Below are 27,426 nucleotides of genomic sequence, written 5' to 3'. Positions count from 1 at the left end.
TGGATCGGTCTGTTCATCTGTGTGAAAAAAGCGGGACAGACAGGAAATACAGTTAGTAGTATGAACCCGTGTACTGGCACACACTTTTCCCCATCCCGCATAAAAATAACTTCCATCCATCCGATCCATCCTTCCATTTTCTTAACCGCTTGTCCTTTAATTCATTTTTTTATTTTTTAAAGAATCACTCAGCCAAATTGCTGGTAAAGTGTATTAAAAATCTCCAAAGCTGTAGCACTTATAGCCATTGGGGGAATAGTGGGAAATATGGTCTGCGAATATTATTTGATCTGAGATGAAAGGCAGGGGAGGGTTGGAAAGAGAAATGAGGAGAGGGATGAAGGGAGGCGAGAAGGATAGTAGAGAGGTAACTCTTGGTCAGCAGATTTGCACCAACTTCTGCCAATATGGACTTTGTACACTCACCGGCCACAATATTAGATATACAGCACCTGCACAATCTAATGAGATACAACACATCCAAAATGAATAACACTCCATTTTGATTCCATGAATCGCCTCTTCCATGGAAGTTATCGCAATTTTTTTTTTATCACTGTTAGTTTGTCTTCTGCAGAATTGCACAAAAACTTTCCAAACCAATTCCTTTGCAGAGAAGTAGGCCATGAAATAACCTCTTAGATTGTGATGTAGATCCTGGTATAGCCACGGAATTTTCATGAGATTGTTTCAAAGTCCTTTATGAATAATGCATCAGTCTTAACGACAAAATTGAGGCAAATGCAGGTGGAGATCACTCAAGTTGTACATTTTTTCAATTTTATACCATTTTGCCCTCTCATGTATAGATGCTGCTGCAACAGCAACAACAAAAATCCCTACGCAGGTAATGTTTAGAGATAAAGTTTTGTTTGGTTGAAGAGTATAATTTAGACAAAGATTGATCATTAAAAAAAATTATTTTCTTAAACCTCATGCCTAAATTTAGTTTTAGTTACTATTGTTATAGTGTAGCCAATTATTCATGGTTAATTAGAAAGCTGTAGATCAGGTGCGAGTAGCCTAAAAAATATATAAAATAGTTCACCAGAAACGGAATATTGTTATTTTCTAGGAATGCTGTACAAGTGATCATTTGAAAATGTAAACTGGCAGAGATTTATAGAAAAAAAGTAGCGATGTTCGACACCTGTACGAGTACTCAACTCTTGAGTAGTCACCGATACCAAGTACCGAAACCACTAGTAAAATGTCCCCAAAAAAGCAGTGACAGATAATTCTGAATAAAAACCAATATATCCCAATATAGCATGTTTCCTTAAAATTCTATTAAATTAATGCCAATTTCCTATTCTTCAAATTTGTAGTTTATAGTTCCTGATTGTAAATTGTCCACGAGAGGGTGGCCAATACTGTTATCCGCCACCGTCGCGACTACCGATACCTGGAAATAAGACCGACCCTGCTACCGATACCCTGATACACAAATGGACATTTATCTATTCTTGTGTAAAATCACCAACATGATCCATGTCTTCAGAGTAGTGAAGATCATAATCATGACATACAACAACAAAACTACTACTACTACTAATGTTTAAATTTAATTTGAGCATATTGTTATTTCAAATGTGTGCATTAAATTGGTAGTCAAGAAGTAGCTCGAAGTTTCAAAAAAGGTTGGTGACCTCTACTCTAGATTAGGTTAGAAAGGACTGTAATCCTTTGTGTGTGGCAAAAATATATAGTTTCCTAGAAATCGTGTGATAAGATCAGGCTTGTGAATAATTCTTAAAATGTCAAAAAATTAAAATAGTGCATGTTTTTCATGAATATCTATTCTCACAGTTTTTCTTCCGTTATATCGTCACATTAGAACCAGAAGATAATTATTCAAAATAGAAATGTCATGTCTGGGAAGATCTGGTTTTGGTTGAGGGTCCCGATTGGTCCTGAGTGGGTTCCAGCCCTTCCGGGTTGACCAATCCGGGCCCTCAGCACCTTATGTCTGGCCCCAGGTGTGGCTAGTTAGCCAATTAGTGTGAGTGCATTTAATTCCCGGGTGGTGATCAGTCGGCGTGGGACCATTGCCGCTTGTCACGGTCACCCCCGGAGTTCTGTCTGTCATTTTGATTTTGTATCTTTTCAGTTTGTTGTTTAGTTAGCATTAACCAGTACCCTGGTTAGTGTTTTCTGTAAAATAAAGCACGCCAGTTTCGCACTCCTGCTGTGGTTCTCCTGCCTCCCTGCATTTTGGGTCCTCCACTTCACACGCCGACAGACACCACGCCGCTCCGTGACCACACCGTGACAAGAAATTCCCTTTTCATAATAATTTTGGGTTTAACTGGACATTCAGGTAAAAAGACTGCATACAATAAGTACGTATTGTACACACAGGAGCATCACAGCATGCCTCTCGCCTGTTTACAAATAATACACACACACACGTGTGCATATGCGCACACACAAATTGCACACACAAACACACACACGTCCCCCAGTGAGACCTTTCCACAGTGTCGGTCCTCCTGTCATTTTATTCGCGCCTGTCAGACATTCCCTCCGCCTCAGCACCCAGCTAAACGCTCGCCTCCAATCAATTTTTAATAATGCCAATCGCTATGCTGCCAGGAGGAATGGGGAGACGTGGGGTGAGAAGAGAGCAGAGCAGAGGATGCGGAAAGGGAGAAGTGGGCTGGTATGGGGGAGGGGGGCGGGGGTTGTTGAAGCGTTGGCAGGGAAAGGTCAAGGTTCTGTGTGATGCAGCATCAGTGTTTTGTTAAATGTCATTAAATCCTTTCTTTTGAGTTTGCTGATACACTCATCATTGTAATGAATGGTTCAGATGATTCAACAAAGCCGACGCCTCGGGGTAAGGAGGACACGGTGTCACGACGCAACACAATTAATGCTCGGACCTCCCGCACTTCCTTTCGTCATTCTCTGACTAATATTAAATCATATCATTCAGCGTAACGTTTATTTAAAATAGAGTTAGCCATTCCATCTTCACCCTCATCTCCTCCCTCTCTTTGACAGCCAAGAGAGCCCTATTAATGTTTTTAATGTGCTGTGATGCATTATTTATCAGACTGGCTGTTGATATGGAAAAAAGGGGGTAAAGAGAACTGGGAATGCGGTGAGCAAGTTAAAAATGTGTAAAAGAGCTTGATGGCAAAGGTGATAATAAGAGGAGTGATGGGAGGCAGAAAGAAAACTAATTTTAAACAAAGCTGGGGTGATGGAAGGGGGAAGAGAAACATTTGGGCGAATAAGGAAAGAGAACAAAGGGGAGCTATGAGGACATAGATCAGAGTATGGGACAAGGTCAGCATGAAGCTCCCAGGGCCATAAGCCTGCATACATATGAGTGCTTTTACCGTGACCCATACTAATGGTCTGGCCTCAATCTGACCTAATTGTGTTGCACCGCCATTGCTTTTAAATACAAGCGCTGGTCTAAACACAACACACTATATAGACTGAATGCTTTCTGTTTTTGTCCTCAAACTGAAATTCATTTGAAGCTCTAGAAATGTCAAAAATACATCAACAACTTATCGATTATCAAATTAAGCGACAACTATTTTATTTTATATTTTATTAATCAAGTTATCTTTAGAAGGCCAGTCAAGAGAAAAAAAAAGTTGACAGGATTTTATTCTCAGAATTCTGACTTTAAAGTCAGAATTCTCACTTTTAAAGAGTGAATTCTGACTTTCATCTCAAAATTCTGACTTTAAAATCAGAATTCTGACTTTAATTTCAGAATTCTGATTTTAAAGTGAGAATTCTGATTTTAAAGTGAGAATTCTGATTTTAAAGTGAGAATTCTGCCTTTATTCTCAGAATTCTGACTTCCCCCCACAATTCATAGCTCTACGTCACAAAGTCAAAATTCTCACTTTAAAGTAGTCCTGTTCCGATACCGTTTTTTGGCCCCCGATTCCGATACTAAGCTTTGCAGTATCGGCCGATGCCGATACCATACCGATACGTACGTTTTTTTTTCTCAACATGAAAAAGCTGTCCTGCCATTGGTTCAGAGTATTCAAGGGCCAATAGGATATCTTAGCTCGGCATGCAGTGAACATGTCACACATCAGTGAATGTCACACAAGATGCTGCATCCAAAGTCCTATATTAGCGTCACCGATACCGATACCACTGTTTTAATACAGTATCGGGGCCTCTGCCGATACCAGTATCGGTATCGGAACAACACTACTTTAACTCTTTGACTGCCAAGCATTTTCAGAAAAGAGGATGTGTGGGTGCCAGCTGATTTAAGCATTTTGACTGATCTTTCAAGGTCCACAGAAAATTTTGTGTTTGGACTATGGAAACACACATACTACCAAATGAAAGATTGAACTCTCATCTTTCATCAGAAAAAAAAGTTTGTTTCTACCTTATTCCGTTCTTCAGTAATCAACAATAGAAAATAGGTTAGTTTCATCCAAATGCTCTGTTTTGGACCAAAATACGGAGAAATCAAGCTTTTAGTGAAACGATATTATTTCATGCACTCTAGTGAATTTGACACCTTTTTTTTTTCCATGAATGATGCCACAAACATCTAAACAGTGCTTTACTTCTGTAAAACACTACCACAAACAATGAAAAAGTGTTTTTTGATAGCAAAATACGTTTATTTACATTCAACAGTGTAACAATTTGACAAAACAATTTGGCAAACTATTTACAAATGTGTGCAACTGTGGTACTATTTACAATTGTGTGGATGTTTCAACTACACAGTTTTTCTTTTTGTGAGGTATATTGTGTAAAACTCCCCTGCGTGCAAGGGGACGCAGCAGGATTTGCACCACAGATTAGTTTCACTGCGATTGCCCCTTCGCGTGCACTTTCTTGCCGGCCTTTTTTAGTAGCAGGTATATACTGCAGTGTGTGTTTGGCCATGTTGTCATCAAGTCTACTCTCAGGATCATGATACGGTGACCTGGTGTTACGTCTGGCTTCCTCATGTCCTTCAGTTCCTATACCGGGTGGTAAGAGATGTTCTGATCCATCTTATCCACTCCATTCATGGTGGCATCGTAGTCCAGAACCAGTGTCTTCTCCGTGATCAGACTGTACCCACTCCTCCGATGAATATGCATTGGACTCGGGGTACTCTTCATCGTCCGATTGAACGTCCGCCTGTGCAGAAGTGCTCGTTTTCCGCGGTTAGCATCGCTAGCCGGTGAGGCTTTACGACGTGATCGAAGCCGCCGCGTCAACGCTTCCAACTTCGGCATCAACGGTTCCAACTTCGGCGTCAACCTCGGAGTCACCATCATCATCATCAATGTGCTCTTTAGCATTGGTCGATGCTTTTCGTCTTTGAAAAAAATGCTCAAGCGTGAGCTGCTTGCAACCGGTCGCCATTTTCGCCTCCTCAGCCATTCTCCCCTCAACACTCTAGCTCCGCCTCACGTCTTCTACTGACGCCTACCCGATCTTGTCCAAAGAGAGTCATCGCTGCCATCTAGTGCCCAAAAATAGGCATTATACTAACTCGACTTGCTTGATACTTTCAGCACAGCTTGCCAAGGCTTTCCTCCACCCATTTAAAAAAAACAACAAAAATAACATAGTTAACGTCTTTGGCGGCGCTCATTTGGATTTTACTAAACGTTATTTAACGTTTTTGGCGGTTAAAGAGTTAAAGTGAGAATTCTGATATTAAAGTTATAAAGTGAGAATTCTGAGATTAAAGTTAGAATTCTTACTTAAAAATTAAAATTCTGAGATTAAAGTCAGCATTCTTAGAATAAAGTGAGAATCCTGCCAATCCTTTTTTTCCTCTTCACTAGCATTAATCCTCTTGCGTAATTTAGCCTAAAATAGTCCTCTTATTTCACCCTCTTAACAATAATTATTCTATATCTAGATTTATTTTACCCCTAATTTGAACCCATCATTTAGTAATCCAAGCATGATCACTGAATCAGTTTAATTTATCCTTTCTACTTATTTGAGCAGCAACACTTACAATCTCCGCTCATAAACTTTTACATACAGTTCAAAACAATGTTAAGTGGTTCAACTATTATTTTCTTTTGCCACTGAGAGCTGAGTGCTGTTTCATGGGCTTGCTGCCATTATCTCAGCAACATAAACTGCTTCAAGGTCAGTTTTATCATCCAGCCCATAATGCCGGGTGAATTAGCACCAGCCCACTGGACAACTGATCCCAAAACAGTTGTTAAAAGTGGACGCTGACGAGCACTGATTGTTCCCAGAAGAGGATTGCAGTGATGCTTGCCAAAGCCAGATGGCGCCATTGAGCAGCAGAACCGATTAGAAACGTGCAATCCTAAAGCTTGTGTGAATACTGTACATGCACAAACATATGTGCGCATGCAAAAGTAGCTTACGTGACATGCATGCTTATAGCCTATGCCAAGAGTGGAAAATCACAATGGGCTCGTACCTCCAAGCATCCATGTAAACATTCAATATGTAAATATTTCTATATGTGGAAGAAAATTGCCTCATCTCTCAGGCAGCATGCCTCATACCTCACACGCATTCTCTCGTCTCGCCTTATATACTTATTGTATGACCTATTCATTCATGCATGGCGCTCACATGGAAGCGCACATGCAGGCAGGCAGGCTGAGCTCCATTGTTGCTGAAAGTCCAACTCAGCAGCCTTGTGTTCGAGCGGCCTTGGAGCGACGCTTGATCGACAGCTCAAAAAGAACTGCGGCTCCGCGAACGCGCGTACGCACGCACACGCGCTCACCCCATTCCTCTGTTGATTATGTAACTCAATGACAGTGCTCTGCCTCGCCGCTGCCACAGATTCCATGCTAACTAGAAGCTGAGGGAATACATGGTGTGCATGCAGTCTGCACTGTATCAAACTGGTGAGTCATTCTTCTGAATCAGCCTAGTAGGGCCAGCGAAGCCCGGATGATTAACTCCAAACAATGCAGGATTATAGACTGTGTTCTGCCTTGAAATAGGGAGCAATTATTCGAAGTCCTTGATCTGAGTTTTGCCGCTGTATCGACTTCAAGCGCGTTCAAACCACAATTATGTGAAAACACGGAAACAAACGACAACATTGTTGAATTTTCTATAAAGTAATTTGTTGAGTTATACTCAAAATTTGGATGAGCTCGGACTCGCACCCAAAATATCTATTCACTGTTTGTGTACTAGCCTTGTCCTAGCTAGTGCTTAGCTATGTCATCTCTCAAACCACAATTATGTGAAAACACTGAAACAAATGACAACATTGGAAAATTTCGATAGAGTAATTTGTTGTGTTATGCTCAAAATTTGGAAGAGATCGGACCTGCATCCAAAATATCCATTGGCTGTTTGTATACTAGCCTTGTCCTAGTTAGCGCTAAGCTATGTCATGACTGCTTAACAGTTGAATTTAATGCTCATTAGCTGGTCAAATATTCACATACACACACGACTACTTGAATGTAGCATGTATGTAGCTTTCTTGAATGTGCCCTCCACACGTAGATACATCACACATACGACCCTGAACATTTCTCTGTGAAATATGGACAGGTTTAATTGAACACAAAGCTGACAAGCTTGGAGGAAGCCATGTAATATTCTGTTGTATGAATGGCAACAGGTGGATACACACATTAATTGTACCTTCTGTCTTCCAGTGGAAGAATATTTAATGACATAGATGGATGAACAAAGATACATTATTTAATAAAATCCTGACAAATGAAGTTAAATTGGAGCATTTCACATGGCACGTCTGATGATCTCTCACAGAACCCTGATTGGGAATGACTGCACCCAGGCACCAGAGTGCACAGTTACACACTCCCTTCCCGAGGAAAGAATATGAAAGTAAGCTTTTACGAAGCTCTGGACAGGTGGTGGGATTTTCGAGAAGATTGTTTTGTGTGTGTGTGTGAGAGTGTGTAAGAGTGGGAGGAAGAGTGGGAGAGAGAGAGAGAGAGAGAGAGAGAGAGAGAGAGAGAGAGAGAGAGAGAGAGAGAGAGAGAGAGAGAGAGAGAGAGAGAGAGAGAGAGAGAGAGAGAGAGAGAGAGAGAGAGAGAGAGAGCAGTGTAGGCCAGGTCATTTCATTATCACAGTGAGAAAGCACTCCATGGAAATCTCCGGGGAAGCAAGTAGGACTGCCTTCATGATATTCCTCCTCTGCTATTGTCACAACTTGCTCTGTTTTACATGCTACAACTGACTGCTGCTGATCTCCCTTTTTAAGCAGTAAATATGACGTGTAAGAGGATTAGATGCAATATGATGTATTGCAGTGGAAGAACATTTAATGAGGGGGGTTCTCTAGACCCACCTTTTTAATCTAGCAAATGTTTATTCATTTACTTTTCTTAACTTAGTCTATTTCCTTTTTTTATTTATCATTATTTTATTCTCACTCAGCTTTTACATTTTAAGTCTGTTATTACTGTATGTGGACGGCATGGTGGCTGACTGATTAGCACGTCCGCCTTCCAGTCCAGAGGACGTGAGATCAAGTCTGGGCTTGGGCCTTCCTGGGTGGAGTTTGCATGTTCTCCCCGTGTTTGCGTGGGTTTTCTCCGGGTATTCTTGGTTTCCTCCCACATTTACAAAGACATGCATGGCAGGTTAATTGTACACTCCAAATTGGCCATAGGTGTGATTGTGAGTGTGGATGGTTGTTCGTGTACCCCGCCTACTGCCCAAAGCCAGCTGGGATAGGCTCCAGCACCCCCGCGGCCCCTGTGAGGACAAGCGGTTATGAAAATGGATGGATGGATATTACTGTATGTTTTAAAATCATTTCATTTTATAGCATTTTAGGTCTGCATATAATCAAAATTAGATTTATTGGCAGAGTATGTAAAGGCACAAGGAATTTGTCTTCACAGTCACAACCCGTCCGAGAAACACGAAGAATAAGAATGACCAATAGAGGCAGCCTGGTGGTTCGCTATTCAGTGCTCCAAGATTCATAGATGGAAAAAATGAGACATGAGGAAGGCTGGACACTTTTGTGACCAAGTTTACATATGTTTTAATATTATTATTATTATTATTATTATTATTATTATTATTATTATTATTATTATTATTATTATTATTATTATTATTATTATTATTATTATTATTATTATTGTTGTTAATCTGCTACTTTTTATTTATATAATTTAAAAAATAGATATATTTTAGCAATAATTTACAATTCTAACTTTATTCAGAGGATGCATGCAACGGAACATTTTACAATAGCTACACAATATAATCAGTCACTATGCAACCCTGTTTGCTATGTATGGCAGGATAAAACAAATGCAGTTGGTGGCATAATCAAGAAAAAGTTTTTATAAAAGTACAAAGCTGTGCTGCAACCAATCAAGTCACAGAAGTATTTTGCGTATTTTTCTGCATTTCTTTTGAGAATACATTCAGTACAGTGACCTCCCTTGTCACAGACCCTTGTGTTGCAAATCGGGACTTGCACTCTTGCCGAATTTAGTCAGCTATGACTTGAACTGAACTGTAAAGAAAACTTTTAGTGGAGTCTGTCAATCTGGCCTTGAACAGTGATGAATGTATCGCCATCAGGTTTTATTTGTACAAATGTTTACACCTTTCAGAATTTCTCTTCTTTGCTTCCACTGGGCCAAACACTAGAGCTCTCTTGTGATGAAAAAGTGGACAAAACAGCACAGATCAGTGTCAATATGAAAGATGACTATGAAGCAAAATGTCACTATGAATTAGAAAGAAAAATACAGGCAAACGAAGGTGGGGGTTTTATGTCACGATATATAAAGAGGATGAAAATAATTTCTTAACATCATCACATGGGAAAACCGTGAGATGGTTGTGATGGTTGCATGCCACACTTCGAAAGAAGTCGACATGATCCCGATAAATACTTAAACATATCTAGATGCATTATGAATTGACCCAGGAAGAAATGTCTGCAACAAAGCATCACTGAAGGGGCTTGTAGTACAGCAGTGTGATGTGACGGCCGTGTAGTTTGTATTACGGCGGTGGCCCCTAACTGTTATGTTGGCTAGTAGATCACAGCGATCTTACAATTCACTGCCAAGTTGTAGTGCTATTAGCTGCCTCTTAAATGCAGCAGTGAGTAACATTTGACAACACTTGAATATTTTTCAGCCATGGTCTTCCCAAACACATGTACTACATGGAACAAAACTAATAATTAACAAATAATAAAATACAGGCGGAGACCTCATTCTTAGATAAAGACACATAGCAAACTTTAGAGTACATAAGAAATAAGAACTATAATGTTTAGAGCTTGAAGTGACGCTTTCTGAGACTTCACAATTACGTTTTGACCATGTGAAAAATAATGCAGGAAGGAGAGAAAATTGTGTTTCAAGCTAGAAACCCAGTCACTGTTTTTAGTGTCAGCAAAAAATAAAATAACAAATAAATAAAATAAAATAAATTAAGTTGCAGACTTTGTGCTGTTGAAAAACTGTTATCTAGCTTCTAAAACAATCAGTAGGCCTACATAAAAAATAAATAAATAAATACTTTAACAAATGTAATCATTACAGTTACAAGCAATGCACATTATAAATGTCAAGTTTTGCAATGACAATATTAACTGTTAAATATGCCAAGCCAAAACAGAAAATACGTATTCATTATTATTATAATTAAAAATATTTATGACATATGAAAGATTGTTTTAAAACAAAAACAAGCAGCCAGTTTATGATGCCAGCCAATCGCACGGCACGCAGAGATGAACAACCATCCACCTAGGGAAAATTTGGAGTGTTCAATTAACCTGCCATACATGTCTTTGGAATGTGGGAGGAAACCGGAGTACCCAGAGAAAACCCACATAGGCACGGGGAGAACATGCAAACTCCACCCAGGAAGGCCAAAGCCTGGACTCAATCTCACGTCCTCAGCACTGGAAGGTGGACGTGCTAACCAGTCAGCCGCCGTGCCGACATGATAAAGACTCATTTTTAAATGAAATTAATGCCTTATGTTAAGAAAAAGAAAAAAGAAGAAGCTTGTCTTTATTTTATTTTTAACAAAAGGTCACTGTTAAAAATGCCCTTCCAATTAAGTATTGGTTCAATGTCTCATGGGGTTGTTTGGCATCTATTGAATGTAACTAACTAATAAAGTCAGGTCTAAACTAACGTACTGTAGTTACTTTTTTGGGGTGTTTTATTTTGTTTATATTTTATTTCGAACATGTAGGCCATATTAATAAAAAAAAGAATTACAAAAAAAGTCTGTAATTAAAGTACACTTGTGAAGACAAAATGTACAAAACAACACAGTAGCAAAGCAACAAAAGCAACATAAAGAAAGTTTCGCAGTAGTCAACCCAGTCATGAACTGCACATTGACACACACATATTTATCAACTTTTTTTATTTATTTATTTTATCACGTAATCAATAAAGTAAAGTTTTTTTCCAGGTAGCTGTAGCAACACTTGTGGCAAATGAGGCAAAGAAGACTTTTATGAATACTCTACCTTGTTTCCGCTTCTAACAGCCTGTTTTCATGAAGGACACAAGTACACACCTACACACTTCAATATCTTCAGTCAGGTGCTGTTTTACTTATGTAAGATACTTTCTCTGGCTGAGTAATCCCAGTGTGTTAAATTAACACCCCCAAAAAACAGATATCCTTCTCAAGCATTGCATATTCATAAGACGCCTCTCTTCATGTTCTAACCCTGAGAATGTGCTCAGGGCGACTGTGTGAATGAAAAATGCAGCCATCACTATTGTGGGCCTGTTTGTAGATGCTGCTGCTCGCTCTGTGCTGCTTCTCCCACATCAGCGTGTCTCCACAAAGGCGGATGAAAAGGAAACACCGCCAGATCACAAAAGGAGGCAAGTCTGTCTGTCCGACCCTCTGATCACTGCTTATTCCTTCATCAACATGGCTTTTAGAAGCAGTTAAACAACACATGGGAGGAGAGAATGATTGACACATTTGTACAAGAACAACAGGGAAATATTTAGAGGTGGTGAATCCAAGTCCAGAAAGTAAAAACCTTGCCACAGTTTGGCTTTAGCCCCTGATGCTAGCTAGGTAGCTAGCTCCCATGGTGCTCATTTACCTGCTAGGGAGTTAGCTAGCATCGAAGCTAAAGCCAAATTGCGGCAGGGTTTTTACTTTCAGGTGCTATCTAGTGAGCTAGCTCTCATGGTGCTTGTTTACCTGTGTTAGATTATTAACATTGTTTTTCTGTTTCAATTTATATTTTAATTGTTTTTTTTATTAGTTAGAGATGTGTAATAATAAGACAATAGTTCATTCAGATGTTAGTCAATCTATAGTCTTTGTTCTCTTCCCTGGGGAAGTAAGGTTTCTGATTCAATCTAAATGAGGGGATGTCTGTAAATGCAATCAGAGGTCTGTCCATAAAAATTCCTGGTGCGAGGGGGCGCCAGGGGCCAATTGTTTACCCACATATGGAGTGGACTAAGATAGGAACTGAAGTAAGATAATCAAGTTGTGTATTTCACTCTGCTGACAGGACAAGATGAAAGGGGGGAGTAAACTGTTTTTGTATAAGTAAGGGAGAAAGGAAAGAGGGGGCACACTTCTAGACCAGATGCTGTTTGAGCAAGGTTCTTAAGTGTCTTCAGAATTCTGAAAATAAAGCTGGCAAAAAACTTCTCCACGAGACTTCAACTTTGAGTTTTATTTTGAACACGCAGAAATCAAAGAAACAATTTCCAACACCTGCTAGGGAGCTAGCTAGCTAGCTAGCATCAGGGGCTAAAGCCAAACTGTGGCAGGGTTTTTACTTTTTGGACCTGGATTTGCCACCTCTGGAAAAATTAGACTGTATATGCCAAGAATCAATCTTAAAACCTTTTTTTGGGGAATTCATGGAAATATTTTGAATGCATAGAATCCAGCAGAAAGTCATTTTACTGTCATGACAGTAGCTAAGCAGCAAGGCTGAATTTGATATTGATGGAGCAACGATGACTGTTCCCTTGTTTTGACTTTTGATTCAAATATTTATTTTCTCTCAATAATGTTTTTATCGTTTGGAAGACCTGCTTACAAAACACAGTCATTTGAAAAGCTGCAAGTTATCATCCCCCCCCCCCGCTTCACCTCCGCTTCTTTTTCATTTGCCTGCAGTTGGTTTAGAACAGCAATGATTTTCTCTCATCCATTGTTTGATCCATTTCACACCGGCCCACTGCTTCTTTATCTCCTTCTGCTTCCACCTTATTTCACTGCCAAGCTGCCTTCGTCGGTACCTCGTCGACGAGTGGGACGCTCTCAAGCAGTTTTGAATGAAAGGTTAAAATGCAAATCTAATGCTCTTTCTGTTTTTCTTTCTATTCTTGTTCCCCATCTGATTATTCTCTCTGCTTCCTACTCTTTCTCTGTGAAACTTGCTGTTGAATAGAGTAAATGAGTGTGTGAATAGTAGAATTTTTTTAATTTTTTTTTAATTATTATTATTATTTTTTTTACATCAGGCTGATGCATAAAACAGTGCTTTGCCTGCTTCCTTCATCTTTTCACAGTCAGGATGGAAAGAGAACTGAGGAGAGAATATTGTCACACTGTATGTGGATAGAAAACATCAAAAACAACCCCAGGATGATTATACAGTGACAAAACTACAATTTTCATTCTCTAGCATATGCCTTGTACTGCACCATAATAACGGACTGCGTTCGCCTTATACAACAATGCATTCCCTGACCTGAATTACTGTGCAAATAAACAATAATTAAAAACCGTAGTGTAAAATCTGGTTAGTTTGATGTTGAATATAGCACATACACTTCACTCCAAAAGTGTTGGAACTGAGGCCAATACCTTTACGTCTGTTATAGACTGAAAATTAAATAACATGAGACAAGATGGCTATTTCAGATTTTATTTCCAGTTATTTACATTTGGATCTTTTGAACGATGCATTTGAACACTTCCATTTTTTATGTGTGCAGAAATATTGTTAAGTTGTAACATGTGACTGACTGGTGAGTTTTGATGCCCAGTTGTGTGTATGATATTCTTGAGCCAAACAATAAATAGCACCAAGTGTTCATTTTCGAAATGCTAAGAGCAACAAAAAGGTTAGACGGGGAAAGATTTGCAAGGTTTTAAAGTGGTCAAGTCAAACTCTAGACTGAAACCCTATTGAGCACGTCAATCTGCCAAAGAGGAGACTGAAGCAAAACAAACAATAATCAAAAGTCCCAATCAAGAGTCACAGGCTTGATTCAGTTAGTCCAAGAAAAGGATGAAGAAATTGAAATATGTTCTAATAGTTGCACACACGCTTATACAATACTGCACATGAACAAGAAAAAAAGATACAAATTCCCATTTTCGTAGCGGTATGGGGTATATGCCACAGAGGAGACGGGGCTTCCGACTTCCTGGTTTTCCCACATCAGCTTTGTTTCCGTTTCCTGTTTGCGACGTGTGGGCCGCGTCCCAGTTCGTGCGCTTCCGGCTTTGTGTCCCTCGGTTGAGCGTTCCCGTCAACGGGTGCGAGTGTGTCTGTCTCAGTTGTCCGAAGCATTTCAGAGTGTCCAGATGGGCGGGAGTGCGCGGTTGGGGGGAGTGCCATCAGTGGCCGAAAATTACGCAGATGTGTGAAACCCGGAAGTCGGAAGTCCGTGGCATCTACTCCATTGACTGAACACTGTTCATTATTTTGACTGTAGTTTGCCATAGTGTGGAATTGCATTTCATTATACTGAGAGCTGTTTCTAATATTTTGGTTAGGAAGGGGCGAGTACCGATACCGTGCCTTATTTTAACCCATTAAGGCCGGGAGCACATTATCACGCTTTTAACATTAGAGCCGGGAGCGCTGTAGCACGAGCCAGGAGAGTGGATACGTCATTTTGTTTTGACCAATTCTTGATCTCTTAGACAATGAAATGCTTCAGAATATACATGTGAGGTTGACGTGGGCCTCGTAGCATGTCTTGGGATATTATTCGAGCATTTATGGCTGATGCAGATTGCGAGAGTTTTGAAATAAATGATGCGATTGACAACGGCGCGGGAGGACTTCGAATGAATACAGAAAACCAGCCGACAATGTCATATTGTTAAGAAATGTTTCTAGACAATGAGGATGTTGAAAATTTCGACGGCTTTGTAACTGAATGGACGAGGTTATTACAACTTTGCTCCACAGTTGTTTGTTGATTTTTAAAAATATATATATTGAAGGTTTATAATAATAAACGTAGGTTTATGTGACCGCCACAGGTGTCAGCTCTGAAATGTTTTTCGAATTATGTTTCTATCTGCTTCAGGAACTGAGATTATTTAGTAGGCATTGACAATATTGCTGAATTTCCAGGAAAATTTCAGGTTTTCCAGGGTGATTCAGTCACCCATAGGTTTTAGAGGCATGTTTTGGCAGGCGTTTTAGGCCTTTATAGGTTAAGGTATAAGAACTCGCAATATCGGTTGCCCTCTTGTGGCCATTTTATGATCAGGAACTACAAATTAGAAGAATAAAAAATTGCCATTCAATTTGTGCAATTTCAAGGAAAATGCTATATTGGGATATATATGTCTTTAAAAAATACATGTTTAATTTGAATTTAATTAAAAAATGTCTGTATTTTCTGAAGCAGTTTTGAGCTGAATTGTTTAATTAACTACTATCAATTTAAAAGCATGAAATGATTTACCTCCGACTGCAACATTACAGCTGAAAACAGAACAAAGGTGGACTTTCTCACCATACCTTTATCCCTGCTGCCCTTAAAGAGACTCAGCTAATGGAGGACAGTGGCGGGGTGAGAAACAAATCGGCCGCGGAGCAAACACGCTCACTCTTACAAACACGCTCACTCTCACAAACAATACAACCCATTGCGATGGTTACATAATTAGACACGCGGCACCTTGCAATCAACAACACCGCCGACCTATAGCTTGGACTATAAAAAGAAAAGATCTATGTGTGGAGGCGGATGAGGGCGGAGGTGCCGAGCGAGGCGGTGAGAGAAAGAAAGAGGCGAAGACGCAGAGAATGAAAAAGTGTGAGAAAATTGGTGTGAGAATGAAGGTGTCGCTGAGGGGCTCAGCAACTCGCGCTTTGTGTCTGTGTGTGTGTGTAAAGCGCACCTGCATGTGTGTGATTACAGGAGTAGACACCTTCAGGGTGTGCACCTCAGTGAGTGTATGTACTGGTGCTGGGGCGTATGTACACTTGCAAGGGAACAAACTACAAGGACGAAATGTGATAGAGTTGGCTAGTAATTGAGAGGAAGAGAAAGAAAAAAGAAAAGCTAACGAGAGAAAGAGAGCAGAGGACAATTTTCAGCCTCTAAGCTCACTGCATCGCTACGGCTTTGCAGAATATAGTGAAGATTAGACCAGATGAGAAAGCCATAAATTCTACTTTTCTCTTTTCAGCACAGAACATAAATCATAGCTGTTACTGGCATTCCATCACTGGCTTTTTGCTTTTCACTTATCTAATGAATAAAAAAAAGAAAGAAAGAAAGAAAAACAAGTTTAAGGCTGTCATTCTGAACCGTGCAACCCGCTTCTACTTTTGTTCTCTGCAGCCATCAATGGGGTAGCACAGATGATGAGAGGCTTTCCCATAATTCCTGCAAGAGTATTCATGAGATGCTAGACTGTACATGCGTTACAGTACAAGACATTAAAGGCTGACTTGAAAGGCATGTGCATTAGGAAAGATTCCTTAATATATACACATGCAAATAAAGGGTAAGGAAACACGATCTTAAACATACCCACACATTCATAATTGCATTCCTAAAGACACACAATACAAACACTCTCTTGGCTGTGCTGTTGCCAAAGGTGGGCATTCCGTCAATCAATCCGTCGATGGCGGATGCCTGTTTTGTTGACGAATAACAAAGAACGGGGATATTATATACAGGTAGTTAGTTTTTCTTTCATTTTGAGTTTTTTTTTTTTAGTTAGTTAGTTTTATTAGTTATCTGTTAGTTTTTATTAGTTTTAGTTATTTCAAATATGCTTACTTTTAGTTCAGTTTTAGCCTATTAGGTTTTGTTTAAAAAAATATGTGTATTACTTGTGTTTCATATAGGTAAAATGAAAAACGTAACACACTTCTTACCCAGCGTTGCATTTGGGCTGAATTAAATGAAAAAGCAGGCAAGGCAAAATTGACGGGCTAAGCATTGATGGAAGTCAATCAACGTAATTGTCAAAAACCGGATCAGTGCCGATTGACAGAAATGCTGACGACAGAACTGCGAAATGTAAGAGAATCTCATTTTTAATTACTAATTTAAGATGGTCACGTTACTGAATAAAGTTTGTCATTTATTATTATTTTGTATTCTACTCGTTGCCTCGTAGATATAAAACAGGATGTCACTTTTTGACCAAAAACACGACAGCTTTTCACCAAAAGCATTATAAATGTGGCAATGCTATCCACAATCTTGCTAGTTTTGTTCTATTTTTTTTCAGACCATGATTATCACATATCTAAAACATGCACTCATCAATTTTGGTGATAATCAGTCTTGTTTTTGGCCATAAAGTGACGTAATGTTTTTATACAAGGCAAGGAAGGAAGCTAACACTATGACGTGAGTAGAACAAAAACTATTGCGAGTTTCATTTGAATATTTTCACACTATGATTAACACGTGTGCACATGTACTCATAAATTTTGAGGACAATCAGTCACAGTTTTTGTATATATGCCACCGAAATGGACTGATGAATGTCTTTTTTTTTCTTTCGTGAAGGAAGAATATGAAACCTGAGGTGGTTAGAAGTGGCATCTAAATTATGGCAATACTTGACGACACCATATGACATTTTAAAGCACAATAGACCAGGAAACAAGTCGAAAATGGACAGTAGACATATGCAGACAGGACAAAAATGTCCAATGTAGCAGTATACAGGCTATGTATTTTAATACTTGATCGTCTTAAACCTTCTTCCAGCGAATCAGATGGCATTGATATTTGCACTTTTAATGTTCATGCACACTGCTTCATAGAATGAAGGAAAAGGACCATTGAGACGTGTGTCCGTTTAAGAGGAGAACTACTACAGACATGCACATCACTGTTCGTAAGGCCCCGGAAAGCCGAGCCAAAGCCAGTGTGGTGTGAAAACAGAGCAGAACCTCAAAAAAAGAAAAGACACCCCTTCTAAACGTCATATTGCACATTGAGTGAAGAAGGCACACAGTAGCGTGACAAGATCACACAGCAGCATAAATCTGCAGCCAGGGGGGGGCGATAGGGGGACTTTCTTAACAGCTGATTTGATTATAAAAAAATAAATGGGTTAAGCAGTTTATATGATAGCATCAATCTGACTTACGGCACAATGTGACTGCTTTGCATGCTGTAAATGTTAACTTGGTTTAATACAAGCACATAACTGTGATTCCACCACATTTACATTCAGCAAACTTTATTGTCACTCTCAGAATATACAAAGCAGTAAAACAGTATGTAATTTAATGTTTTAATAAACTTTGATTATTTGTATTTATGCCTGTATATCCCATTTGTTACTGTACATGATGTACAGTGTCTCACAAACGTGAGTACAACCCTCACATTTCTGCAGATATTCATTTCTATCTTTCATGAGACAACATGAAATGACACTTATTGTTCCCTCAAATTAACTATATAATACAGCCATTAATAGCAAAACCCCTGACAACAAAAGTGAGTACAACCCTAAGCAAAAATTTCCAAAATGAGCACACTCAACATGGCACCTCATGGCAAAGAAATCTCTGAAGATCTGAAAATAAGAACTGGTGCTCTACATAAAAATGCCCTAGGCCAGGGGTTTCCTCTGAGGGCCACATATAGAAAAATTGAAGGATGCAATTATTATTATTTTTTTACTTAAATATATTAAGCACACCAAAATCAGTCAATCAAGACATTGCAAATTGTTTATATATATATATTAGGGTTGTAACAAAAAAAACGATTTGAACTGGAATTCTGGTTTTGATTTGAAAGATGCGAGTGCACTGGCGCACGGACTAATACATCGGACTAAAAATAGCTTGAACCGGCCAACAGCCCGGTTAAAACGTTATAAATCGATTTTATGTTGCAGGTACAATTGCTGAAAAAAAGGGTGCACTCTCCCCGTTCGCCACATCGCCAATGACGAGGAGGGGGAAAAAAAATGGCCATATGCAATTTGCATACAGTAATCCCACAATCCTCGATGCGGCCAGCGACTCACGTGATTGGTTAAAGTTCATTCACAACATCGCTCCAAGCTGCATGCTGCTGCTAGCGAGTATTAGCAAACATACAGTTCTGTCGCGACCTGAGGAGGGATGAAAATGGGAATATTGTGTCAGTTTCTGCTCCAAAACTTAACGATATTGCCCCCGAGTCACATTAAACAACCTTAAATTGCCCCCTAAACTCGCTTGAAAGTCACGAGGGGAAACGGAGGATGACATGGCAACCAACTATTTAGCCCGTTAAGGATGCAAGCTCTTATATATATATATGTGTATATATATATATATATATATATATATGTGTATGTATATATGTATATATATATATATATATATATATATATATATATATATATATATATATATATAAAAAAATAAAAATAAAAGAGCAATGATGATGACATTTCCGAATGAACAATACTGAGCTCTTAAAAAAAAAAAAAAGAAAAAAAAAAAGGATGCAAGCTCTTGTCATATCTGAATGGCTTGGCAACATCCCCTGGCTTCGACCTGACGAGGAATACACAAACTTTTTTTTAAACTTAAGTGTGTAAAATAAGGATAATCAGACGCTTTCGCAAGCGGTAAGTCAGCCAGGATCGCGGAGGGATGACGAGCACGAAGGTAGAACATCCACAGGTACGTGGTTGTGAACTGTTTTGGAAGCCTTTTCATTTTATTTTCTTGTGTCAACGAGTGCACATAGTTCCCCATATAAACGCAGGACTGATTTATGTAACGTAGCTGTCATTGATTGTCGTCTTAATGGTATTACAGTTGCAACTGCAGTTGTAATGCAGTAATCATGACAAAACATTATTGTTATTATATGTATTAAAATTGCATGAGGAAAATATAGGTGTAACTACCTGTATACAGACACAAAAATAGATCAATAAAAATATCACTGTACCACCATTTTCACCAGCATCAGAATACAATAACATAGTGGAGCTGAGTGTTCTTAAAAATGAGGCAGAGGATTTATTCCTAAAATAAACTAGTATTTATTATTGTAGGCCACTGCAACAAACACTAACACTGTGCTTGAATGTAGGGAAATAGAAGTGTTATGTGTGATGATTACATTCAAATGTATTGAAAAATATTGAAGGAAAGTCATACTCAAATGTTCAAAAAACAACATTGCCTAAGCAATAACAAACCTTAAAATAAGGCTGCTTATGTGCACAGATACCTGGTACTCGCCCATCAATACTTATAAGTGTTGCATTTTATTAGGCGGATGCATGTTAAAATAGCATTTTAAAAGATTGATACTTACTAATTTGGTCTGTAACATGTCAGAGCATTACATATGCAAAAATGTTGATTACTGTTTTCCAAATTAAAAGCAGATGTTTGCAAATGTACGAATTATGAGATTTAGATCATTTAAATTAAACAAGATGTTCAAACAATTTATGGAGTATCAAAATAATTATAATTGAACTTGGCAATTGACTAGTTGTCGAGTAATTAAATAATCGTTGCACCAAATCGAACTGAATTGTAATACTACTGAATCGAACCGAACCAAATCGTTCCATTTTAAAATCGAACCGTCCTTGTAACGGATCGCACCCCATGCATCGAGATGCGATATATATATATATATTTATAGAAGATTTTGGGGTGGTCAAGATCCTATACCCCCTTAGAAAATATCAGCCCCTGCGCTGAACAGCAGCCGAATCCCATCTCGACATTCAGAAGCAAAGGAGGTAAGAGGTCCGTTTTTAAAGCAGTTACTTGGAAATCTTTAATGTGATATTTTCACAATTTGGATCTTTAGAAAAAAATGCATTTTTTTTATTAGCTTTAGAGGATACAGTATAAAACAAATGTAGATCATGGGCTGCTTAAAATTAGAAAACAAGCCATAAATAGCCCTCAGGCTGTAGGTTGGACACCACTGGCATAGGCTATAAGAAGATTGCCAACAGTTACAAATCTATTCAGTGTCAGCGATTTCTTCATAACATTTGGCATTTTGTTGTCATGATTGCAAGGTAAACATTTGAAGCCAAGATTTCTGTCTCTTGCTTTGGCAGAATTTTCTCCACAGGCACCCCACTGTACTCCTATTCAAAGTCTTTGTGTGTGTGTGATGAAGAGCTAAATCTGTTGTGAACTAGATGAGGAGGATTGACATTAAAGCAAGAGTGATGCAAACATGAAGAAAGAGTGGCTAAGAGGTAATAGTGCAAGAATGCCGTGCAATGGCTTTTCTGCAAAAAAAAAACCCATCACCTTCAAACTTCTCTGCTTTCTCTAGTCTGACTTGAAAAGAAAAAAGTGTGTCATGTCGAAGGGACAACATGACACACTTGCAAACGCAGCCACCCTCTCGCCTGCCTATTTCCATACCATCATCACTACTTCTACACTGCCTACTTGATTCAATAAATATATGATAGGAGAGGAGAGAAAGATGATGGGGCAATTCAAAACAAAAGAGAGGAAGAAGAGCAAGGAGGACAGGGTTTGAAGTAAAAAATGACAGCTTGCGCCAAAGAGACAACAGCTAGAGGACAGTTGGCAGCTGTGAAAAGTTACTCTCGTCAACACGCGCAAAAGACAAAAAAATAAAACAACAAAATCAAAACGCAATGTAGTGTATATAAGTACTGTAACCTTGGTCCCTATTATCCCTATATTTGTTGTATTCCATGTGCCTTCCTGTCATCTTCTTTAAATTTCCAGCCTTGCTGCAATTCTCTTGCAAAGTGGAATATTTGGTTGAGGATAAGAGGAACACTGAGAAGAGTGGAGAAAGAGTTTGATGTTGCGGCTCTACTAGGTTCATTCCAGGGGGAAGTGAACAGAGAGGAGAGGGAAGAGGAAGAGGGGGAAATTTGATTTCATTATTAATGAAAGAAAACATTCAAATTTAAACTGCTGAGTTGAATTTCAAAGGAGAACCTGGGAAATGTATGAGACAAAAATAATAAACTAAAAAAAAAAAAAGCTGATTAAATGCAATGTCAAACGAAATGTTTATGATCGGAGCTATGTCTCATGAAACGGCTCTCTGTATGATTCAGTACCACTTCAAACTACAATCACTGCTATAAATTAACACGTCACTGACAGTGACACTGAAAATGATGATCTTTAGAAGGGCAGAATTTTGATACAACTCTGGAATTGGAAATTTCAAGCCATATAAGGGAGCCAAACCGGCAGATACCAGTAGGTTAGCATAATTTATCAACCCTCCTTTAATGTATTTTTCATCAACTGTATGGTCCTGTAACCCTGGCATTGATTCTAGTTCGATATGCTTTGGTGCCAAAACTCAACAGACCTTCATGGAAATCGTATCCTTGCGTAACTCACTTGAAAGAGTCATGTTAACTCCCATAAATGTGGTTACGGATATGCATCCAATGAGTTTAAGAGGACTTGTTCGAACGTGTCGAACCACCTTTAAAATGGCCACAATTAGTTAATACAGCATTCCACGCGGTCAAAGGGGTAAAGTCGGAGTCAATGTCTGTCCCTCATCTATGCTAATGTACCCTATAGGGTTAATTAATGGACTCCAAGGTAACACTTTGTATCGTTTCCTGGGTCAAACATTTATATGCGTGCTCCCCCAGCTGTAAAAGTCAAGTGTCAAGGGTGCAAAATCGTTATCATGACAAATCTTAAAGGTAAAAGCTATGTAACTTTCAAACATAAAGTTAATAAAGTTGTAATTCATATTCCTTCATAGGAATGAAATGTAACAGTAGTTTCCTCATAGAGTCTAAATAATTCCGGATTTAATTCCGTTCAAGAATAAATAAAAAGAGCAAGCACAATTACTACTTTCCACGTTTGAATGATTGTGTGCTTTCTCGAGGGAGAACTTGTCAGGCTAGATTTGTATTCCCGTTTTCTCCGAGGGGAGAGCGGATCGATTCAGTGCGGATCACTGATGCTCTGAAATGAAATGCACAATAACATATCTATATGAGGGTGCCACATAATGCAAGAGTCCAATTTGTTTAATGAGAACTGGGGTATCAATCATTGAATATTTTTTTCAGGAGGAGTATCAATAAATATGAAAGTTTGACTTTAAAAAATTCATACGGAGTTATCAAAAGAAATGCTTCCCTTTGCTGAATATTGACAGTGACTGACATTTGGCCCAACTAATCATTTAATGGTGTGTATAAATCACTAGAAACTAGAAAGGTTTAGTTGAACAAGAATGAAGATAAAATATTTCTATGGACGACAGGAAATGCTCAATATACATATACAGGGTTTCTGCAGATATCAGCAAATCTAATTTAATGCTTTTTAATACTATTTTTAATGCAGTTTAAAACGAATTTAATGCCCACATTGTACTGCATATACACGCATATACACACACACGCACACGCACACGCACCCCCCCCCCACGCACACACGCACACGCACCCCCCCACGCACGCACACACACACGCACACACACGCATATACATACATACTGTACATATATGCATATACTGTTGAAATATTATGGTTGTCAGACAATTATAATTTTTCACCATAATTAATCACATGGTTTCTCTTGTTAACTCCTGATCAATCACAAATTCATCGTACGTTATATCTGTTCTAAATGTACAATGATTTTTTTTTTTACATTTTCATACTCTTGTTAATTAACATTAAAGTGGACAAATGTGTTTTTATATTTTAGTTCATTGTATTAGTAGTTCATAATGTTATGTGAAGTTAAAAAGATATACTAAACAGTCAAAAGAGTGTGAAACATTGAGTCATTGATTTGTGTTGAGGTAATTTTCTGCCACTAGGTGGTATTTGTGTTTCATGTTGGACATTAGTGACAGGAACAGTACTTTTTCTTTTCAAATTCAGAGCAATTGGTGAATGAAGCAACTTGTGGACTCCAAGCCATTTTGATCATTGTATACTAAAACTAATCACCAGTCCCCACAAATACACTTTTTTTTTTAAATCACATTTATTATTGCTAAATTGTGTTATAGTGATTCACTTGCACGACATATGTAAAATAAAGAATGAAAAACAATGCTTTTACATCAATTGTATTTCCATTCTTAATACCTTTGGACATAGTATTTTATGCTTTTTTAATTCCATTTAAGGGCTTCATTTGAGCAAAGATCCATTTATCCAGTCCTTTTAAGGCTTGGTACTGACCTGGTGAAAACCTGAGACAGGAATAATGTTAACTATACCGCAGGCCATTCGGGAGTTGCATGCAGGTTCACTTTCACTTCCAAATGTCACTCCCCTTAAACATCCTACTACCCTGAAATCTTCGCACATGCAGGATATCCTGCACGTCAGGGCCAATATTTTAGACTCTACGGCAACGTTACACCGCTTATGCAACTCAGCAGTGGCGCTGCCTTTATTTTCATTACCTGTCAGGATCGGTATTATGTCATTCTTATGACAGCGCTAGCCAATATGTCAGCCTCTTTAGGCTGAGTGCATCCATCTGTGTTACGATATATCTGGCTGTAATATCTTACTGGCTGTTGGCCAGCTGAGAATTGGCCAGCGAGAGTTGCTACTGTATCGCACCATATCTTTGCTTCTCCCTTCCTTGACCTTAAACATACCTAAAAGTCATCGACATAGTGGCTATAAGAACTGACCATTTTTATACTCTTGCGATAATTTAAAATTCTCTCCATCTGCCAAGAACGGGAGGAGGGAAAAAATCTATAGCTATCTAAGTTGAGAGACTACCCAAGTGGCTGAGGAATACTGAGGCAAAATGACTGATTTCTGCTGATATCTCCTCCAGTGCAGAGTTAAGAGCACCTAGTGGCCCTTGGGACCAGCCTGTCACAGCTAGAGAAACTCCTCTGTTGAGGTTTTCAGCCAGTTCCCAGGGGGTTTGCACCACCACTTACCAGTTGAAACAAAAATCAATGGCTTAATGATCCAAAACAGGAAATAGAATGAGAGAGAGGGGAAAAAAAAGCAAGTCCCTAAAACAACAAAATGTCTTTTGGCAAGGGACATTCTGTCCTGGGCTTTCATTTGTTTGTTTGTATGTGTGTGTTGAGAGAAATTTGCTGGAATGGTAAGTGATTGCGTGTGTGCGTGTGTGTGCACCAGCAGCTTTGAGAGAGTGAGCTTACCCTAGCTTAGTGGCGCAAAACATATTGATTTATTGATTGCCTGTTTCACCCCCTCGCCATCTCGCTCTCTTTTTCTCTCTCTTGCTCGCTCCCAGCCTGTTATAAAGCCTCGGCGGACCGGAGGCTGCGGCGGGAACTTAAAAAGGGATGCAGAGGAGAGAGACGGAAAGCAAGGGAAGTGTGTCCCATCTTCGAGTTGATCCAGCAGCCTTTTAACCAAGGACCCTACATCATTCAGATTTATGGACGAAGGTCACGACCAAATCAAAACCTTGACCTATCTGTGAGGGTGCCGATTTATAAGCACCCCGTAGTGGGGAACGGTGGCCACTTGGCAGGGGCTAGTATTCTTCTCCTTGGCCCCCGCTTCCCTGTGGAGAGAAGTGGATCAGGGCCTAGGAGAGGCTGGCTGTAATTTGTGATTAGCGGACAGGTTGTGCTGAATGATATACAACCTCCGGCTGGTTGAACTCCCAGTTCAAAAGAATGTCACCGTCCCGTGCCACATAAAGCTTCCTGTCTCACTAAAGTGGACTAGAGGAGGTCAACTTCCAATCTGTACATTAGGGCCTTTTGAAGATCTGCCAAGTCATAATAGCTTCAGTTGAGTGCATAAGATCAAGCTACGTACGGTAAGTATCCTCAAAGACTATGTTTACATGTAGTCAATATTCCGGTTAATGTCAAAATTCCGGTTTCTGAAACATTCGGGATAAACCGTTTACGTATCCCGATCTAAACTGCGACGCATGGACGTCATTACGCAAATAAAATAGCCATTCATTTCCGTTACTTTCTACAGTCAATAAAATACATTACATTCATGTCACTCACCACACTAATACATTAGTCAGTTTCCTCCTTGTTCTGTGCAGTGTCGCCATGTTTGTTTACCTCAGTTTGAGTAGTTCTGGTGGGATTTATATACACAAACACACTGAGGCATTTTTTCCATAAAGACAGAAATACGGGTAGTCCTCGAGTTACGTCATTTCGACTTTACGGCGCCTGTGCCTCATCCTTCTTTTTCATTAATTTCCCACAGTAATCAGGCCATTTTAAAGTTATTTAAAGTTGTGTTGTTACCTCCAGCAACGGACGTCCATTTCACAGGTCGGCCCGCCATCAGGCGCGTCACATTTCCGTGTTTAAGTTTGAATTATCTCCGCTCTGCCATCCGTCAACAATGAATGTCTGTGCAGAAATACGAAATGTTGGTTCCGGCTCTTCCGGGTCGCGCAATTATGTTTTTTTTAAATTACTGTACAAAGTATTTTGATGTAAATATCGACTTTAAATCGAAATCCGACTTAAGTCGAAATTCGGGTTACAATGCCAGCATAGAAACAGAACTCGGTCGTAACTCGAGTACTGCCTGTAACATGAAAACAAGACAAGAGAACAAGAGAAATCGATGTATTCAAGTTAGGCTCTCTTAGCGAGTGGCAATGTAAGATGGCCGCCACACATACAAGTGGTTCCTGTGCTCAAAAGACCAAGATTCTTTGCGGATACAGCATGTGCAGAACACAAAAACAATGCCCCCGTTCAATGGAGCGTTTATATGATCAAGTTGGTCTATTCGGGTTATAAAAGGGTTTTTGCGTGTGTTTACATGGCCCTTCAAAAGCCGAATATTGCTAATATTAGGGTTTTGAAAAGGTTATTGACTGCAAGTAAACATAGTCAAAGAGGCCGAAACAAATGCCATAAAGCGCATTACAAGATATAGGTGACACTTAATAGATGCTTATCTGCAAATGCATAAAGACAGTTATATTGGCAAAGGGTGGATTTCGTCGCGAAAAAGAAACACGCCTCGGCATTGATTTGTACCCTCGCCACTTGCTTATGTCTCATGGGGGATGTTTATGACAAGCATGTTAGTGTGTTGTCCATTCCTAAACCTTGTCTCTCCATAAATTATGGACAGGATGAAACACGAGTCTCACTAGACAGCGTTTCATCCCTCACCTTTCCAAGGAGACCTAAGCAGGTGAGTTTTTTCTTTCTTTCTCAAAACAAGTAATAACAAAATTCAAAGTAATAACCTAGAATGAGTTGAAGACGAAGAAACAATGCATAACAAAGAAACTCCACAGTAAAAAGGAG

At 39.2% G+C, this 27,426-nt stretch overlaps 1 protein-coding gene across 4 annotated transcripts in view; it reads right to left on the bottom strand.

The window, feature by feature from the left end:
* The window catches only part of celf4 (CUGBP, Elav-like family member 4), a 123,175-nt gene that overhangs the window by 26,105 nt on the left and 69,644 nt on the right, over positions 1–27,426 (bottom strand). For all 4 annotated transcript variants that reach the window (XM_086086432.1, XM_086086435.1, XM_086086434.1 and 1 more), the window contains exon 3: positions 1–17. This exon is cut by the window's left edge and continues 32 nt beyond it. In XM_086086432.1, the coding sequence (XP_085942558.1) occupies positions 1–17 (17 nt within the window). The remainder of the gene's footprint in view (positions 18–27,426) is intronic.

This window comes from Leptonotus elevatus, chromosome 10 (genome assembly GCF_054856555.1).
Source record: "Leptonotus elevatus isolate MCC_2025b chromosome 10, RoL_Lele_1.0, whole genome shotgun sequence".
NCBI classification, from domain to species: domain Eukaryota; kingdom Metazoa; phylum Chordata; class Actinopteri; order Syngnathiformes; family Syngnathidae; genus Leptonotus; species Leptonotus elevatus.
The sequence above is the reverse complement of the archived record's forward strand: the minus strand, read 5'-3'. Positions and strand labels throughout refer to the sequence as shown.